The following is an 18,594-nucleotide window of genomic DNA, read 5'->3' as shown; positions in this document are numbered from 1 at the left end:
CTATAGATTCTTTTTGTTTTCTCTTCTGTTTGCATCACTGTGCTCTCAGCTGAATCTTAAATGTTAAAGGAGGCCCACGTGCTGTCCTTTCTTTAAGACTGGCCGGTGCGGATTTGTTTAGTTGTTTTGGTTATTTACATTCCAGACTCCACCCTTCAACCAACTTCCGCTCTCTCTGTCTCGTCTCATCAGCTCAGCTCCTAAAAGGTTCCAGGTCATGAAGATTCTTCTGGAAATGTAACTGTTTCAAATCAAAGTAGTGTGGTGCTAATGCAAAAAGGAAAAAAAAATAGTGCAGTCAAATGTTTCCATCCACTAATTCTCTCTGAAATATTAAAGAATGTCCCAGCTGCTGGTGTTGTTCAGTGACAAAAGCAAGGACATGTTTGAATGCTGGAACTTTTTCTGTTTCTTTAGATATCGTTTGCCTTCTGAAATTCCTTGCTAATATATTTTTTTTCTGAGTTTATACCGCCTTAGTGAATGTACAGAATTGAGACCTCTTATGCACTTGTACATAAGTTGACGACTTGTTGGTCATTTTCTTTACTGATTCATTCATTCGAGTGTGAACTGACTGATTCTCCCACAATGTGCCCATGGATTAATACGAATTTCAGACACATTTACGGCTCTTGAAGCTGCTTTTTCAAGGCTTTAGAAATCATTTAAGTTGCAGATTGAGGGTGGCATTTCTTTTGCTCCCATTCAAAATAGTGATTCAAACATTTAAGAGAGAAATGCAGAGCGAGCTGTGCGCATCAGATGTTCTTGGCGTTTTCCATGTGACAGTACTTCAGTTCGACTCCCTTTTTGATCGCTACCACAATTCTCACATGATTTAAATGAAGATTGGCTTCTGTGCAGCCTCTCTGTCCATGCATTCTTTTTGGTCATTCATTCCTACCTACCAATGTGCCTTGGTTTAAAAACAAAATGGTAAATCTGGATTTGCTTCCGCCTAAAACACGCCTGCCTGGAGCTGGATTTGTACGTAAGAATCCCAAATCCCCACGATCAATCTGACGCTGGTATATGCACCGTTTTCTGTTACTTTTTCTACGCGCTGATCTAGTGAGGGGGTGAAGCTGCAGACAATGAGAAACTGCACATCGTCATCAACAACACCGCTGGCAATAATGGAAAAGTGCTACAACTGGTTGAAAAGAATCTGTTTTTTTCTGGAGTTTTGACGGGGGCATCTTTATTTGTTCAGTGTTTAACATCTCTCAGTTGTTTGAAAAATAAAAAGATCTAAATCTTGGCTGCCGTCAGGTCTTTTATGGTCGCGTGCATTGGGGAGAAAAAAAGTAGTTAATCTAAACTGTTCTGCCTTTTGTTTGAAAGTGGACTTTTAATTGGTGCATTTACACATGTTGTCCATGTGGGGGTGCACATTGTCCATGTGTGTTCTTTGCATCAGAGATGTAAGATGACGAGAGTAATATTGGTTCAAATTCATCAATCATTCTTATAATTTTACTGGGCTCACACTACAAAAGGTCCTCTGTTATTAAACAGTACATTTTGCTAGTCTAAAATTATAATCCAGCCCTTTTAAACTGGCCATATGTGTTTTAAAGCAACAGTTTTTCGGCACCTACTGGTTGTAATTCCGATTGCCTTTGGGTTGCAACATGTTCAATAGGCTAAAGAATGTTTTGCCTACGTCACTCCTCCTATGACTCAGTTAGCTGATGTAGTCACATCAGACAGCAGGATGAGTAAGTGCCCTCTGGTGCGTTTACCCTCGCACTGAATAAGCCCGCCACACACCTGTATGACGTAATCATCTGTTACATGTACAAAGAAATCCAGCTGTATTTATGACCAGGAGGATGCTCAGACACTGAGGAGATACACCTGGGCTTAGATCACTGATATTTTATGGGGCTTTCTTCTGCTCAGGTTAAAATAGGATAGTTTCAGTGTGGATTCTAGAACAATTTTGCATTAAATGTTGAAGAGTTACAGCCATTTTTATACCCTCTCCCCAAATTTCTCAGGTTCAAAATTAATTGGACAACTAAATAATTTTAAATGTCAGGATAGTTTTTAATATGTGGGTGAAAACTGTTTGCAGGGAATGACTGTCTGAAGTCTAGAAGCCATGGATATCACCAAATCTTATGTTTCCTCCCCAGAGATGTTCATTGCTGCCTTTAAACCAGCCGTGTTCAGTTGTAGCTTGTTTGTGGGTCTCTGCATTCAGTTTTGTGCTTAATACCTGAAAGCACGCACTGTTGGGTTGAGATCAGGTTACTGATTTGAACATTGAAGACTATCCTATTTCCTTGGCTTATCCGTTCACACTGTAAAGTGCTGCCCAAACAGTTTTGCAACTGAGACCATAGCCCTGTACATTTCACCCTGCTACTGCTGTCAACAGTCACATCATCAGTACACACTAGCAACCCACTTCCATTGGCAGACATATTTGCCCGTGCGCTAACCCTGCCTCCACCGTGTTCAACACATGGTGTACTTTGGATCATGGGCTGTTCTTTCTTTCAGCATACTTCACCCATCATAAAAGGTGAATCCAAACAACGGTGAAGGCTTTTTTGGGCAAAGTCCTCCCTGTTCTTGAGTGTAACCAGATGTTTGCACCCTGTGCATTTACATTACTTGGATAATGACAGACCTACTTCCTCGAGAGTGTTTTCACGTGTCTAAATGTTGTAGTTGGGTTTTTTTTAACCATGGAAATAATTATCTTATCATGCACTTTAGATGTCTCCTGTGGTCTTCCGACAATGAATTCCTTCTTTTTAAGAAGCGCTCTGTTTATTTGGCCACTCCTAAATTTTCTGCTATCTCTGACTGGTTTGTTGGGTTTTTCAGGCTTGCAAAATGAAAGATCAACAAATCAACTCCAGATCTTTTATCTGTTCAATTTGCCATGAAATGATGAGAAAAAAAGGTCTGGCCTGAAACTCCTTTTCAGTCAACCGTCCAATTACGTTTGAGCCTCTGAAAATGGGAACTGCAGAAAAATATAACATCAACAGGGCGATCGTGGCTCAAGAGTTGGGAGTTCGCCTTGTAATCGGAAGGTTGCCGGTTCGAGCCCCGGCTTGGACAGTCTCGGTCGTTGTGTCCTTGGGCAAGACACTTCACCCGTTGCCTACTGGTGGTGGTCAGAGGGCCCGGTGGCGCCAGTGTTCGGCAGCCTCGCCTCTGTCAGTGCGCCCCAGGGTGGCTGTGGCTACTATGTAGCTTGCCATCACCAGTGTGTGAATGTGTGTGTGAATGGGTGGATGTCTGGATATGTAAAGCGCTTTGGGGTCCTTAGGGACTAGTAAAGCACTATATAAATACAGGCCATTTACAAGAAACTTGTCTCATCAAACATCCAAATAAATGATCCAAGTGACCAACTGAGGATTGCTTGGTTCCCGACCAATCTCACTTGGATTAGAATGTAAAAAAATCCAAAGTATTTATTTTTATTTTGTGAAAGTCATTGTAGTTCACAGGCTACATACGACACAATTTCAATGAAAACCTTTATAACTTTATAACTCACAGATCTTCATCTTCAATCGCATATGCATTCTAAAAGTTAATCAAACATCTGTTTACAGCACAAATTATTAGGAGGCACATCTTAAAAATATTTGTACTTTCAACAATATCTCTATTTTTTCCACATTCAGTCTACTGTCATTGCAAGCACGTTAATATTTATGGATCACAGTGGAAAGGAGTTTTTAGGAATGAACCTTTTTTTATAATCCACCCGCAGTGGTGCATATTATTGAAATATTTCAGGTATTAATAATTTAACTGCAGTTTTCACAAGAGTAAAGCTTTGGTGGATTAATTTGGGTCCCTGGGCCGCATATTCATACTTATAAATCAATGCTGTCTTCCACAGTGTGTCATTTGTCCTCTCTCCCTCACCGTTGCAGCAGTTGGCTGCCCCTCTCTGAGCCTGGTTCTGCTGGAGCTTTTTCCTGTTAAAAGGGAGTTTTTCCTTCCCACTCTTGCTAAGTGCTCTCTGAAAGGAAGTAGTTTGATACTGGATGGATAGTTGGGAAAGATGGAGAATAGTGTCAGTGCAATTGTCCCCAGTCGGTGGGCCAGATTTCAAAACTTATTTATTACAATATTTATTACAGTATATGTTGGACAAACTTTTCAAGGGGCTGCCAAAGACATCAGCTGAAGAAGAAAGAAAGTGAAGATGTATCCGATGAGTAAAGGTAGTAACACTGATGGGCTCCAGCATGTCTTCATGTCGGGAGGAACCGTCGGTGTCACATGGAGTCATAATAATCTGATGTACCACTGTCATAAAGCGGCCTATTGTGCAGTAAAATACGTTTTTCTCTCTTACATGAACTTCTCTTAGAGCTCATCTATTTCCCAGAAAGACTCAGACGAGTTTCTGTTCTGCTCTGTGGGTATTTTGGTCTTTATAAGATAAAGAAAGAAACCCCCTGACCTGTCCAGCTCACTGCCAGCTTAAATTATACCATGCGCCACTAATACATTGTCTTAGATACGTCTTACATAACATCCTGGACTTTCACACATGCTGACATGCCAGGAGAAGTTTTGTTATCTGAAAACCTCACACCACCGACATTACGTCAGCCCAGTAGCTCATTCCCAAATAACTTTTTCTCCCCCCTGACCGTGACTCAAAAAAGTGCGACAATTTGTCTCGTCCTCTCTCCACGTCTGGTATGCAGGGTGGGACCAGAGGTTCACTCCCACTATTCAGGAATTTGGGAAGTTTCCTTCCATATAAGGAGTTTTTGATATAAATCGCGACCTAAGGAAGAGAAGGGGAAAGGTGGAGCTTAGGATCGATTAACGAAGCGTGGAACGAAGAGTATACAGGACTATCAAGAGAAGTCCCCTCTCTCGCTTTGTTGCTTAAATCATTTTTTTTACTGAGTAGTGCAGTAGTGCGTTTTGAATGGAGGCCTAAAAATACATTTAGTATGTAATGTTCTAAACTCATGACAGGCATTGCTTAATTATTTATATATGTGCTCTTTATCTAATGGGTTGTTTTTACATATTAGTTGAAAACTGTTTCATGCAGCTGGCACTGTCACTTCATAGCAAGAGGGTCTGAGGCCTTTTTGTGTGTAGCTTCCTTTTCTTTGTGGGTTTTCTTTGCGTACTCTAGCTTCAACCCATGCCACATATCACTGTCCTGTCCAGGTTATACCCTGCCTCTCACCCCACGACAGTCATGACAGCCTCCAGTCCCCATCAACCTCAACTGGATAAGTGGAACAAAATTGATAGATGTTTCTGTTATAAGGATTATCTATCTTAAGAGGATTACAAGAAACTTTTTTTTAAATACAAATTTATAATAAATAAATATCATAATTATAACACATAACACAGTTTTCTAAGTGTAGGACACATGCTTATAAAATGTCTATTCACATAGAAAAAAATCTGATGTGCATACAAGGTGGCCAAGATTTTAAAAAAAGACTACTGGTTTCAGGAAAAAAGGTATTTTTTGGGTATGAGATACAGTAAAATAAATAAAAAGTGAACTGAAACAATGCTGTAAACTCGCAAAACTAAAGTTACAAAAAGTATACAGGAAATATCTTCAGTTTCAATCTTTGTCAGCCTGGCCAAATTTGTTGGCATAACCAGCTTGAAGAGTATTTGGTGTGTATGTTTACTGAGATTTGGACATGTACCCGACTTTGAGTAAAGTGTTTTATAATGATATTTATTCCAAATATCACCTGTGAAAACAGCAGCCATGAAAGAAACTAAAACTAACAGCACAGCTAATGAAATGAAACTGAAACCTGATCGTGTTTAGAGAATCTGAGCTATAGCCTACTAAAATATGTAAAGCCACTTTGCAAGATAAGAACAACGAAATGAAACTGGAAATCCAAAGTTAATCCCCCCATATTTAATGTATTTAGTTACTACAAAAAATGCTAAAATCCTAAAAGTCTTTCTGCAAGCTCAAGCAATTTAATGCCGGCTAACCCAGACACGTTGCAGTTACAAACAACAAAACACATAAAATAAAATAAAAACAAGATAAACAAAAAATACGACTGTGTTACGTAACCAAGAGCACACGAAACTGAACTCCTTCTTCACCAGTATGAAATTGTGCTAAATATTCAATAATCACTTTTTTAAGCTAGTTTGCAATTAAAACAAAACAAAACAAACAAAAAACACCTAGAAACTTCGGAGGGTCATTTCCGGGACGAACCGTTCAGGGGAGAACTATCTTGACTCATGAATCAAGACTCTTTGACAGAAACCGTGGGAGCGCTCTAATTGGCGGCCGTAAAAGAGAAAGGAAGTATTTAGTTCACTCCGAGGTTTCATTGGAAGACAAACTCGAAGATATTTTAGCGCAGTTTTTATCCTCAAGTCGAAGTCTCTTTCTTTTATTATTGTTTGCCACTCTCAAAGGAAAAATCTCAACACTTTGACAATGTCTTCCTTTAACAAAGGTCCGGCTTATGGGTTATCCGCAGAAGTGAAAAACAAGGTAGGTGGCCATACTTTTCTCTCCGATATAAAGTTAAGTCGCATTGAACTTTTCTCGTCTTCATCATTGCGCTTCTCTCGTAACGCGAGAATCACCTGGCCTCCATTTTAATATGGCGCTCAGGTTAAAAGGTAATCAGCGGGGATAGAAAGGGAGTTTGAATAAAAAGATTTAAAACTATATTTTATACATATTTAAGTCGGAAAACGAATAAATAAATAAATAAATATTTAAACTCTGGTCGAGTGTGAGTAGTTTGCAAAGAAATAAATTGCGGTCTAGTTAGACACCTTGAACCTCCTTAGTCCCTCTCCTCGTGCAGGAGACAACTTAAAATCACACCATGGGCGTTGTCCCTCTTGGCAAACAAGCATGTCGTTGTGGCAAAAAAAAAAAAAAAAAAAAAAAAGTTACCCCCGTTTCCAGCATTTTCCTCCGCCCGTGCAGCTCTCTGCCCTGCGTTGTGACCCGCATTAGGAGATAATGTAATTGACCTGTTAGCCCTCGGATTGGATGCCACCGTTCTCATTGCTTCTCTGTGCTCTCGTGGTTTCTGCAAGAATAGTTTCCCCACTTCCCCTCGTGCGGTAAGGTGTAACGCTGCTCTTCGTGCTTTAACTTTGCTCTCCACACCGTGCCAGATCAGTGCAGGGACAAAGCCCCGCTCCTCCTCAGCCTCGCACTCTGTGAAAAATCAAGGTGTTGACTGACACCCCCTCCGCAAGTTCTGGGTAATGTGTAACTTTATTGATTGGACCTTCATGAGGAAAGCAGCTCGTTTATTTGGACACAGCCGGATCGAGTTAAAACCTCAGAGGTGACAAGCCTGATCACATTGGCACATCACTTTTCGCCAACTGCCCCCCCTTTTCTTTAAAAGTACTTTAAATGTGTCTTACTGTCCATTTCGTTGTTATTGGGAAGCAGACTGTTACTTTGTTCTTTTTTTGGTAATCTTTCTAACTTTGTTCCTTTTTTTTTTTTCTTTTTTTTTTTCTTTTTTTCTTTTTTTCTCACTCAAGTGTTACAGCTGATCCGTGCTGGAGATCTGTCCTTAGCCTTCTGTTCATTCTCTTGACACCCGCATATAAGGGCACTTTAACTTACCTCTACCTCACCCCCCTCCCCTTCTGCATTCTTTGGATGTACCCTTGTATGGGGGAGAGGGAGAAAGAAAGGGTCGTATCCCCTCCCCAGATCTCCGCAGAACAACATGTGGCTGACGTAAAGAAAGCATGCAGATTTCCTCTGTCTATTACCACAGACGTCCTTGAAGGAGGAGAGAGAGAGGTGGGGGGGGGGCTACTAAAGAGAGTGGTATTTCCTGCCGTCAGTGACGTAGCTCACCCTTAAAATGTGAGGCATTTAAGGCTTTTAAATTCCACCTATCCCCCCCCCCCCCTCCTTACAAACTGATGAACACAGACAGTCTTTGCTTGTAAGATTAATCCGCAAACTCACACTGATACACTGCAATAACGGTTTTATTTATTTATTTATCTCTGTGCACATTCATTCATCGGCTCGGCACACAGACACAATCCGGCGCCCTTCTCGCTTCATTCAGCTCCCTTTATCCCAGCGCTGCGGGCTGAATTCCTCGCGTTCAGCTTGTCGCTGGAAATTACATCTGTGTCGGATTCCTTGCGGGCAATTAAAATGGTCAGTGTTGTCTTTTAATATGCGGATAACTGGATGAAGGGAATTTAATTAGAAGACAGGCATTCCTGAAGAGCACAGCCAGCTGTGAGCTGTGTGCGGCCTGCTTCTATGTAAATAGTAGGTTACTTTTGCGGTTTAGTTTCCCATTGCCTTCGGGGACAGGGAAAAATTGTTGGCTGGTTGTGAGTTTGCACGCAGAACTCTTTTTTTTTTTTTTTTTTTTTTTTTCTTTTCTTTTTTTTCTGTTTAACTCTTAGGTCACTTTTCTCCATTTGTCCGCCTTTCAGAATTGGCTCATGAAACTGCTGTTTGTTTACATGACCCCGATTCTTCTCCTGAATGGCCTCTTTCTCATGCTCTGCATCGGTCGGTAAAGCTTTTAAATCAGAGTAACGCCTCAACTGTGACGCCCTCAGCAGACCACGTTAAGCCCCTTAAAAACTGACGCTCCCTGTTCTTTCTACAGCAGCTCCCTTCCTGTGCCTCCGGTGACTTTGTTACAGTTTACCAAACAGGATATCCGTGTGTGTGTGTGTGTGTGTGTGTGTCGGGTCATGGTGGAGTCGCCATTTATGAGAATGAAATCTGACAAACTCTGTCTGTAGGAGTCGGTCAAAGTGAAAATGTGGGGATGACCATGAAGCCTGGCCTCATGCAGTCACAATGAACCTTTTAAAACGAACAACTAAAACTGAAATCTTCGTGTTGTGTGTGTGTTTTGGTTATCATCACCTCGGTCCTTGGTGTTTGCGCGGCTCCATTATCAGCAGCTGGAGAAAAATAGAATTCTTATATCTTAAGAGTGTTGAAGTGGGAGGTCATTGAGGACAGGGCGAGCTATTCCACTGCTGACAAAAGAAGCTGGTGTGAATGCATCTACTGTTTTTCAAAAGAGCCACCCACTTGGTTGCAGAACACACATGTGACCTCTGACCTTTGTTACCAACTAGATTGCACAGAAGTACGACCCTCAAAAGGAAGAGGAGCTCAGGATCTGGATCGAAGACATCACCGGCAGTTCCATCGGCCCAGACTTCCAGAAAGGCCTGAAAAACGGAGTCATCCTGTGCGAGTAAGCGGAGCCTACATCAAAGTTCTGTCACGCTAAACCACCAGGGCCTCGATCATCTGTTTTTAATATGCACACAGATCTGGAAAGCTCACTTTCCTTTTTTTTTTTTTTTCTTTCTTCTTCTTTGCAGACTTATTAACAGACTGCAGCCAGGCTCTGTGAAAAAGATCAACCAGTCGGCACTGAACTGGCACCAGGTGAGTTTGTCTGACACTTAGTTTAGCTAACTGAGGGCGCGGCAGACTTGTGAGCAGGAGCACTTCAGTGACGCTAGAAGTGCAGCAAGCAGTTGGACTTGCCTCTTCCCTGCATTGTACTGAGGATGTCAGTGCACTGAATCATGCTACGTCATGGCTATACTTGGACATTAGCAGTGCTGCTTCTGCTTTTATCTGAAACTGGTTTCTTAATAGTTAGTGCTTATAAAAATATTTGACTGCAACTTGTTAATGAGAGGATACAGGCAGAGAAATAATCGCCCGACTTCGGCTTAAAACCTGTCGCTCTTGTTTACTTTGGTGTGGCTTTAGCTGGAGAACCTGACAAACTTCATCAAAGCTCTCACAGTGTACGGCTTGAAGCCCCATGATATCTTCGAGGCCAACGATCTGTTTGAGAATGGCAACATGACACAGGTCCAGACGACTCTGCTCGCCCTCGCCAGCATGGTGAGTCTCTAAAAATGTCACACCACAAACGGTAGTGGTTGTTTTTTGTGGGCAATGATTGCAGTTTAATGAGAAATCTTCTACAACGCCTTTTCTCTCAGGCCAAGACCAAGGGCTGCCAGTCGCGGGTTGACATTGGCGTGAAGTATGCGGACAAGCAGCAGAGGATGTTTGACGAGGAGAAGATGAAGGCTGGACAGTGTGTCATTGGCCTACAGGTACAGTTTTCAGTGTCAGTAATATCACAGGACTGATGCTCTCAGAGTGAAACTCGGGGCCAGGGCTTTAAAAGGAAATGCAGTCAAGGGACTAAACTTGGGTTTTTTGTTTTTTTTGTTTGTTTGTTTGTTTGTTTGTTTGTTTTTTTCCCTCAAATTTAAAGATCAGAAACTTAAAAATTAGAGTTTCTTTTATATTTTCATTTTTTTAAATGATCTGATCATTCTGGCTGCTTTTTGACAGGCGGGCTACGTGCTCGCAAAGCTGAGCTCACTGCTGCAAGTGGCGAAACTCTTGTGAAACAAGGCTTTGTCATGATGATCTCATGTTGAGTAGCATTCTTCTGTGCGAGAGCTGCACATTGTCGCTGATGCTTAAACCTCCCTGCTTTCTCTTCTTTCCTTCCCCCTCCATTACCTGGAAGGGTATCGAGTAAACACAAGCACTTCTCAAGCAATGAAGAAATACTTTGACTGCAATTTGAGAGCGGTGTAAATATGAGGAACAGCTTACTCAAAACTTTTAAAAACACGTTTGGTTAGTGTTGCACCAGTATCAACAGTCCCACGCTTGCTTAAAACAATAAAATGCAAGAAATGTAGTGATGTTGTGCAACAGTTTACACCAAAACTCTTTATTGGTCTTTTATGACTGTTGATCATTTATATACAACAAGTGATTGTTCTATTTTTCAGATGGGGACCAATAAGTGTGCCAGTCAGGCAGGTATGAGTGCTTATGGCACCAGGAGGCATTTATATGATCCCAAAGCTCCAGTCCAGGCCCCCATGGACAACACCACCATCAGTCTGCAGATGGGAACCAACAAAGGGGCGAGTCAGGTATGCATTCTTAAAGGACTGCAGTAGAAATGAGCTTCAGGACACTGGTTATGGCTTGTCCTTGGCGTTCTTTGCCTGCTGTAAACTACGGTCATGTTTGGTCTTGTAGAAAGCTGTAAACTCCTGTATTATCTAAAAGGCAAAGCTCACGCTCAGTCTCTGTCTGAGCGAAGTCTTTTGTTATATTTTTGCCATAACAAATTACGACACAGACTAAGGAAACAATTTGAACACATCAGCAGAATACCAGATTAAGGATAGCTTGACATCAATATATATATTCTCAGTTTGTAAAAATGGTCATTTTGTTACAGTGAGTACATTAATGACATTGTGGCTCTGTGTTTGTTGAAACCATGGCAGCTGTTGTTAGAGTGGAAATAAATGGTTGCCGGGTAGCATTTGATTTCCCCAACAGATCCTCTAATGTGTTGCTGATCTTTTCTAGATGAATGACATGTATTCTTTAGCCCAGTGGCCAAATGTCTGGGGCCAGTCTCGTGTTTGTCAGGCAGGAGGAGAGGAAGGGGGGGGAAAGAAAGCTGGGGAGAATTCCACTAAATCTGACAGTTTTCCTTTTCCTGTCTCCACTTCAGGCTGGGATGACGGCTCCAGGAACGAGGCGTGCCATTTACGACCAGAAGCTGGGCACAGAGAAGTGTGACAACAGCACCATGTCTCTACAGATGGGATACAGAGAAGGGGCTAACCAGAGCGGGCAGAACTTTGGCTTGGGACGGCAGATCTACGATGCCAAGTACTGTCCCAAAGCCACTGAGATTCCAGGTGATGAAAATGGAGCAGGTGTCGTCCGTGACTACATCCCAGATTACCAAGACGAGGGATACCAAGGCTACCAGGAAGAGGAGCAGGTGTACCAAGATGACGGAACAGATTATTAAAAGATTCGAGGGAGCTGAGGAAGGGAAAGTGTGATTGTGTAAGGCTGGCAAGTTCTGCGAGACAGAAAGGTGGTTTATTTTTTTTATTTTTTATTTTTTTATGTCAGTAGGATGTTGCACCTTTTTTTTTTTTTTTTTTTTTTTTGTGTAGGTCATATCCTCTTAGTATTGTACGAAAATGTCTTCTTACCCCTGTTTGTACAAAACCATCTCCACACATATCATGATGAGCTGTATTTCTGTAATTTCTTTATATATTTGAAGTGACCACAAAAGCCAATCACTTGGCTTGGCTAGATATCCCAGGGATTTTTGTCCACGTGCCAAAGTTTTGGTTTTTTGGTTGTTTTTTGTGTTTTTGTTTTTGTCCTCCTGTGGCTTTGCTAACTCATTAGTTTCATTGAGGGATCCCAAGATTTTCTTTAAGGGCAACATAAACAAAAAGTGAAACCTTAGGGAATAATTTTTTTTTTTTTTTTTTTTTTTTTTTTGGTTAACAATAAATGCTTATGAGAAAATGCATGTTTCCATGACACCACCAGCGCTTATTTTCCTGTAATAGCTGTATCATCTGTGTTTTTAAAAGGAAAAACAATTCCTGTGAATGAGAATGTAAACCTATTTCGTGTTAGTTGTTACTTCAGTATCTTCTTCATCCTTTCAGTATTGAACCGCGGTAATCGTCCGGGTTGGTTTTTCTGACAGATGAGGGAACAAAATGGATTTGTTAGAACAAACCAGTTTTCTTTAAATTCTGCTATTTCTCTCACTTCTTTATTTCACTCTTTAACAGAGGAAATATTTCCTTTGTTTGCATAACCAATCTGACTGGAGAGAGGCTTGTTTTCTTTGGACAGTGGAGTGGATAAAATGATACTCAAGTGAAGTTTTGAACATTCCAATCAAGAATACTGGATTCTTCTTTATTTTTCAGTGAACAATGTTTCAGTGACTTATTAGATATTGGTTGATATGCAAACCAATCATATATTTGATCATGTAAGATTATTATTTATACATATTTGTGATTGGTTTTTTTTGTTTGTTTTTCTTTTTTTGAATGGAGGCTGTTTTGTACCTTGTAATTGAATAAAATTTGGTATTGGACTATGCTGCTTTTTTTGTGTGTTTGAATTAAGACTGACTCAATGGCCACTCTATGTATAATGGCTCATTAATCCAAATATCTAATCAGCCAATCACATGGCGGCAACTCTTTGAATGTGGTATGGTTGGTGGTGCCAGACAGGCTGATCTGAGTATTTTAGAAACTGCTGATCTGCAGGGATTTTCCCACACAACCATCTCTGGGTCTGAAAGAGAAAATAACCAGTGTGCAGCACTTTTTCTTTGCAAGGTTATTGTTAAATAAAACTAGATGTGAAAATGAAATTTAAACGGATGTGTTATTTTGTGAACGTGGAAAACAAAAAATACAGAAAAAACATCCTTAGTATTTGTTAATTTAATTAATTTTATCACAACTTGCCTGATCTTTATTTAGACTTTGAATATTTACACGACTGAGTCATCTGTCTTTATTATGACACCTACACTGATTCTTCGAAATCTTGTATCTGGCATACGCCCTTCATACAATAATAATTCAAAAGATTAAAACACTGAAACTGATAAAAAAATGTCAAACAATACACTCTGGAAAATAAACCTGAAATAAAAATGAAAAATATAAACTATCAAAAAAAATATCCAACACCACAAACTGGTTCTCTGGGCCTTGGTGATGTCAGAGTTCAAAGAAGGCTTTGAATAAGAAGGAAACGGTGACTCAAATTAACCAAAGTATGCAGAAGAGCATCTCTTAATGCAGAACCTGTCAAAGCTTGAAGCAGATGGGCTACAGCAGCAAAAGACAGCACAGGGCGACACCACAATGTACATGAATATTGTAGCTGACCATGCCCATCCCTTTTAAAATTCTAACAGCTGCTTTCAGCAGAATAATGGACCATGTCATAAAGCATAAATCACCTCAAACTGGTTTTGTGAACATGACAATGAGTTTTCTGTACTCAGATGACCTCCACAGTAACCAGATCTCAATCCATTAGATCGCATCATGTCAATAAGGGCTAAAAAGTCCATATTGGTGTAGCTTATGAAGTGTCCAGTGAGTGCGTGCTGGTGTGAGTTCAGACAAATGAAACGTGTATTTAAATGCTGTTTGAATTTGGATTTACAAATTTACTATCTGCAAAAGCATAAGTGATTTTATATTGACCTTGTAGGTGTGTGTGTGTGTCTGTGTGCATGTGTCATGGGAAACTGTGAGACACCTACTGTCATATTAGCTGCTTTAAGTTTGGGTTTTAAATGCTTTGGCAAGTGTTTGTTTTGTCAGCAGTGCAGCAGAGCTCCGAATGAAGGCTGAGTTCAACAATCAGTGTGGTTTGCCCTTTTAGTAGTCATCTACTAGAAAAACATCCAGAGATCACAGATCTCTGCCAAAGCCCATGTACTATTTCACAGTTTTAAGGAAAGCCATACAGATCAGTACAAAATTGAATGGCGTCTTCCTCTGAACACACTGTCACCAAGCTTCATTAAATTTGGCTTGGTAGATTCTGGGCAATGTTGGAGATAATAGATTGTTCATATAGATATAGCTGTGAATAAAACACTCCTATGTATATATATTTGTATACATTGATTTGGTGCTATATTTTTTGAATACTTATTCACTATGAAAACCCATGCTGGGTGTGAACTTGGGCGTGTTATTTAGACTGACACGTTTTGAATTTGTGCCACAGCATTTATGTGTAACCAAGGAACAATGTATACATCCGTCACGGGTGAATCCAGGCAAGCTAAAAAGGATAATTGAAGATACAACAAACCAGGCAGAGATGACATAATATAAGATGGGCAGGGTCATGAATAACATTGCAATAAGTAACCAAGTCCCAGTATAACAAATAAAATAGGTTACATATTGCTTTATATCTGTAGCCTGTTAACTAGTTTTATATAAACCTGGACAATTAGAAACACTACACGTATGGTCAGAAATTTACATCAGCAAATAATTCTGACTGAATATTTGGTCATTCAATTTTCAATAGGATCAAGGTCGGGGCTTTGGGGAGGTCATTCCAGAAGCTGAATGTTGGTCTGCTTTAGCCATTTGAAAACCAGTTTTGATATGTGCTTGGGATCATTGTCCTGTTGGATGACCCAACTGTGTCCAAGTGCCAACTGTCTAGCTGTTGATGTAAAGTCAAGTTGAAGCATTTAGCACTTGTATACATCTGTCACAGGTGAATCCAGACAAGCTAAAAAGGACACTTGAAAATACAACAAACACGTTGCTTGTTGAAGTTTGTGGGTTGATCCTGATCATCCCAACCAATTTTTCTCTCATTTGAAGGTGATAATTTGGGTCTTCTTCCAGACCTTGGCAAAGTGGTGATACATCTGAATAACTTGTACTGATGTAAAGTTGCTTGAACTGATGATCTTGGAATCTGCAGTTGTGTAGAAATGACTCCCAGAGACCTTCCCAACTTGTATAAATCTACAATTCTCAGATTAAGAAAATCATTAAAAGCCACAAATTACCATGATATTCATGCAGATGCCCCAGTGTGTATAAACTACTGACTACAACTGTGTATGTTTAGTCCAGGGGTTTCTGACCTAGACATATGTAGTCACGAGATAAACATGAGGAGTTTTAGTTATTTCAATGAAACAGTCTCATAAGATCTGAGGCCAATTGGGACACTGCATGAACTGAAAATACTTCATCAAACTAAAAGAATTCGGAATACTTTTACTGTTTTTCTGCGAAGATCCGTCTGCTCACTACTTTCCTGTAATGTTTTTGTTTGTGCAACTCTTCTCTCCTAAAAAGCAGAACTAACCCTGCCATATCTGTGGTAACACAGGCGGTAATGAAAACAGGACACGTTGGTTGAAATCTGACACTGGACACAAACTGCTGTAACTCTGCAGCTGCGCCACCTGCTGTTCACAGAGGAGATCAACCCCCGGAAGATATCACCGGATGTTTGCCAGAAATCGCGCGATATCTGGCCTTGCGAGACTTCTGGCCGTTCTTTTCCCCGGAACATCAGGCAAGATGGTAGGTGTTTGTACCCTCTCGCAGCTAGTCAGACTACAATCTGTATGCATCGGGGCTCTAAAGTTGTTGTTTTGAACAGCTGACTGTGTCATCGAACAGTTCCACAGTTTTTATTACCATCCTGTAGAAAATTGTTCCTCCAAATAAAAGATTAAACTGTGTTTACAGACTCCGTACTAGCCGGAGCTATGGCTAAGCTAACCCGGTGGTAGAGCGTTACCCGTAGCAGTAACTGAAATAAAATAATCATTATAATATTACTGTAGTTGGTTGTGCATTAATTATTAAACCGACCTGTAGACTTTTAATGGTGAAAGTGAGTGACGCCTGTTAAATTCTGAAGCACCAGTGTAAAATGCTAAGCTACATACTCACCGGAGTGATCCCGTTTCTTCCAGGCGGATACCGAGATCAAGAAGAAGCGTACCTTCAGGAAGTTCACATACAGAGGTGTGGACCTGGACCAGCTTCTGGACATGTCCTAGTAAGTGACACAACTGAGACGGTCACTGGTGATGTCATTCAGTCAACTAGAGTTACTGTACTGCTACTACTACTACACATCTTGACTTGATGTAGAGTAATTTGTGAGTGTCTCACTGTGACAACAGATGGGTTTATAAGTGATGATACTGACTTTTTACTCACGGAAAATGAAATTGTCCAATTTTTAAGATGATTTATTCAACTCTGACGCTTGCAGGTCAAAACTGAATAAAGAGGCTTGAGACTGGACACTGAAACTATTTCCTTGTCTAATATTGGCAGCCATTTTTTTCACCTTAATGTGTCTGGCAGCATTGAATAGTTTGTGTATGGACACATGATTTCTTCTCTTACTTGCATCTGGGAATTGGAGGCCTGAGACTTAATTTAAATTGCTTTCCTCTGTGTCCTGCCCCTAGTGAGCAGCTGATGCAGCTGTACTGTGCCCGCCAGAGGAGGAGGCTGAACCGTGGCCTGCGTCGCAAGCAGCAGACTCTGCTTAAGCGCCTGCGCAAGGCAAAAAAGGAGGCTCCTCCCATGGAGAAACCAGAGGTGGTGAAGACCCACCTGAGGGACATGATCATCCTGCCTGAGATGGTTGGGTCTATGGTTGGAGTGTACAATGGCAAGACTTTCAACCAGGTTGAGATCAAGGTGAGATGTCAGTCTGGTAATCGGCACAGTGTTAAAAGCTGGGCTGGCTTTATTTCTGGTATTAAACTAAAACACCTTACCCATCCTATACAACTGCTCATGTAGGTCATGAGAATTTATATTAGGGAAAAACAAAAGCCCAAAACTAAAGTGTGCATTGGTCCAGCAGGTATGAATGACCAATGAATTGACCTTTTTCCCATTTACAACATCATTCAGTTTTCACTCATTGCCCTCTAAAAATAGACTTTCAGCTCAAGTGGCTCACACAGCATTTTTTCAAATGTAAGTAAAGTTGTTTTTATGTAGTTGTGGAACTATAGCTACATCTGACCATGGTTGTCAAAGTGATTCAACATAGCTGATAATTAGTACACTGGGAAAATACAGATATACTAAATTGCAATAAAATATTTGGACGTCTTAGGTGGTTAAAAAATGTAAGGGGTCTTTATCAGTTTTCCAAGAGTGTATTTCTTATAAGCTAGTTTTCCTGAAGTCACCGCTTTACATTGAGTACACTGTGATGCATAATCTTCTGCAGTATAGGACGTTTGTTCAGACCTGAACATACTTCAGACTTGCTCTGCTGGACATATTGTCCAGTTAAATTAAAAAAAAAACAAAAAAAAACGCATCAATTTTTAAGTTGACAGTAAAATATGCTATGAGCCAAATCACCCATAGCGATTGATTATGAATGCAGGATGATGCAGAATAATCGGGTGTTGCAAAAACCCTTAAGCACGCCAGCTTCAACGTGCATAGATCCTGCATGCCTCCAGGCTTCCCCATTTTGGTACTGACCAAGTCATATGTTATTTAGTGGCTCCAAAGTGTAGAGGTTTACACTGACAAGCAAAAGTTCCTGTGTTTGATCCAGGGAGGAGACCCCCATCTCTGTGGAGTTGTGTCAGGGAGGGCATCCACCTTTTAAAGAAGGGGTCAGCCAAAAGTAGCTTGAATCATACTTTACCTTAGTGAATCTTGCATATCCTGTATAAAAGAATTCCTACTGTATTGCACTTTTCAAATCCACATCCCTGTTTGTACACATCAAATTACTTTGCTCAAGCTTTTGAGGGTAAACTGTTTTGTTTAAATGTCAGTAAATATATTCTGATCTGTGTCACATAACATTCTATTCCTCTGTACTTAACGTATTGTTGTTTGTCCTCTCTCCACAGCCTGAGATGTGTGGTCACTACTTGGGAGAGTTCTCCATCACCTACAAGCCAGTGAAGCACGGTCGCCCTGGTATTGGAGCCACACACTCTTCTCGTTTCATCCCTCTGAAGTAGAATGGCTGTATTATTTGTATAAATAAAAAATTGGGTGCTCCACACAACATGATTGTGTTGATTTTCTTTTACATTATGGGTCAAAATGAAAATTGAATGCATATTTTAAAGATGACATGGTGACAGAAACCTCGTAAATGCAAGAAAGGTGCCTGCAAGATAAGGTGCTTTG

The 18,594-nt window shown here is 40.6% G+C and overlaps 2 protein-coding genes across 2 annotated transcripts; both read left to right on the top strand.

Annotated features, from left to right (window-relative positions):
• The first annotated feature begins 6,451 nt into the window (after nt 1–6,451).
• Nucleotides 6,452–12,983, top strand: cnn2 (calponin 2). The gene is made up of 7 exons (XM_031732573.2): nt 6,452–6,508; nt 9,121–9,242; nt 9,373–9,439; nt 9,773–9,910; nt 10,012–10,128; nt 10,825–10,971; nt 11,568–12,983. Exons 1-7 carry the CDS (start codon nt 6,452–6,454, stop codon nt 11,871–11,873), a joined length of 954 nt encoding a protein of 317 aa, XP_031588433.1. The 3' UTR covers nt 11,874–12,983.
• Nucleotides 12,984–15,880: 2,897 nt separating this feature from the next.
• On the top strand, nt 15,881–18,471 carry rps15 (ribosomal protein S15). The gene is made up of 4 exons (XM_031732563.2): nt 15,881–15,981; nt 16,380–16,465; nt 16,887–17,121; nt 18,309–18,471. The coding sequence occupies exons 1-4, from the start codon at nt 15,904–15,906 to the stop codon at nt 18,420–18,422; spliced, it is 513 nt and encodes a 170-aa protein (XP_031588423.2). The 5' UTR covers nt 15,881–15,903; the 3' UTR covers nt 18,423–18,471.
• Nucleotides 18,472–18,594: the final 123 nt, after the last annotated feature.

Source organism: Oreochromis aureus, linkage group 18 (assembly GCF_013358895.1).
Source record: "Oreochromis aureus strain Israel breed Guangdong linkage group 18, ZZ_aureus, whole genome shotgun sequence".
Classification (NCBI taxonomy): domain Eukaryota; kingdom Metazoa; phylum Chordata; class Actinopteri; order Cichliformes; family Cichlidae; genus Oreochromis; species Oreochromis aureus.
Note: the sequence above shows the minus strand (reverse complement) of the source record. Positions and strands in the feature narration are given on the sequence as shown.

Bases quoted from the DNA above. Each gene is read 5' to 3' on its own strand.
- cnn2 (XM_031732573.2), top strand. From the start codon at position 6,452: ATGTCTTCCTTTAACAAAGGTCCGGCTTATGGGTTATCCGCAGAAGTG. The intron at 9,440-9,772 runs GTGAGTTTGTCT...GTGTGGCTTTAG, and splicing joins CGGCACTGAACTGGCACCAG to CTGGAGAACCTGACAAACTT. The intron at 9,911-10,011 runs GTGAGTCTCTAA...CTTTTCTCTCAG, and splicing joins TGCTCGCCCTCGCCAGCATG to GCCAAGACCAAGGGCTGCCA.
- rps15 (XM_031732563.2), top strand. From the start codon at position 15,904: ATGTTTGCCAGAAATCGCGCGATATCTGGCCTTGCGAGACTTCTGGCC. The intron at 16,466-16,886 runs GTAAGTGACACA...TCCTGCCCCTAG, and splicing joins CAGCTTCTGGACATGTCCTA to TGAGCAGCTGATGCAGCTGT. The intron at 17,122-18,308 runs GTGAGATGTCAG...CTCTCTCCACAG, and splicing joins TCAACCAGGTTGAGATCAAG to CCTGAGATGTGTGGTCACTA.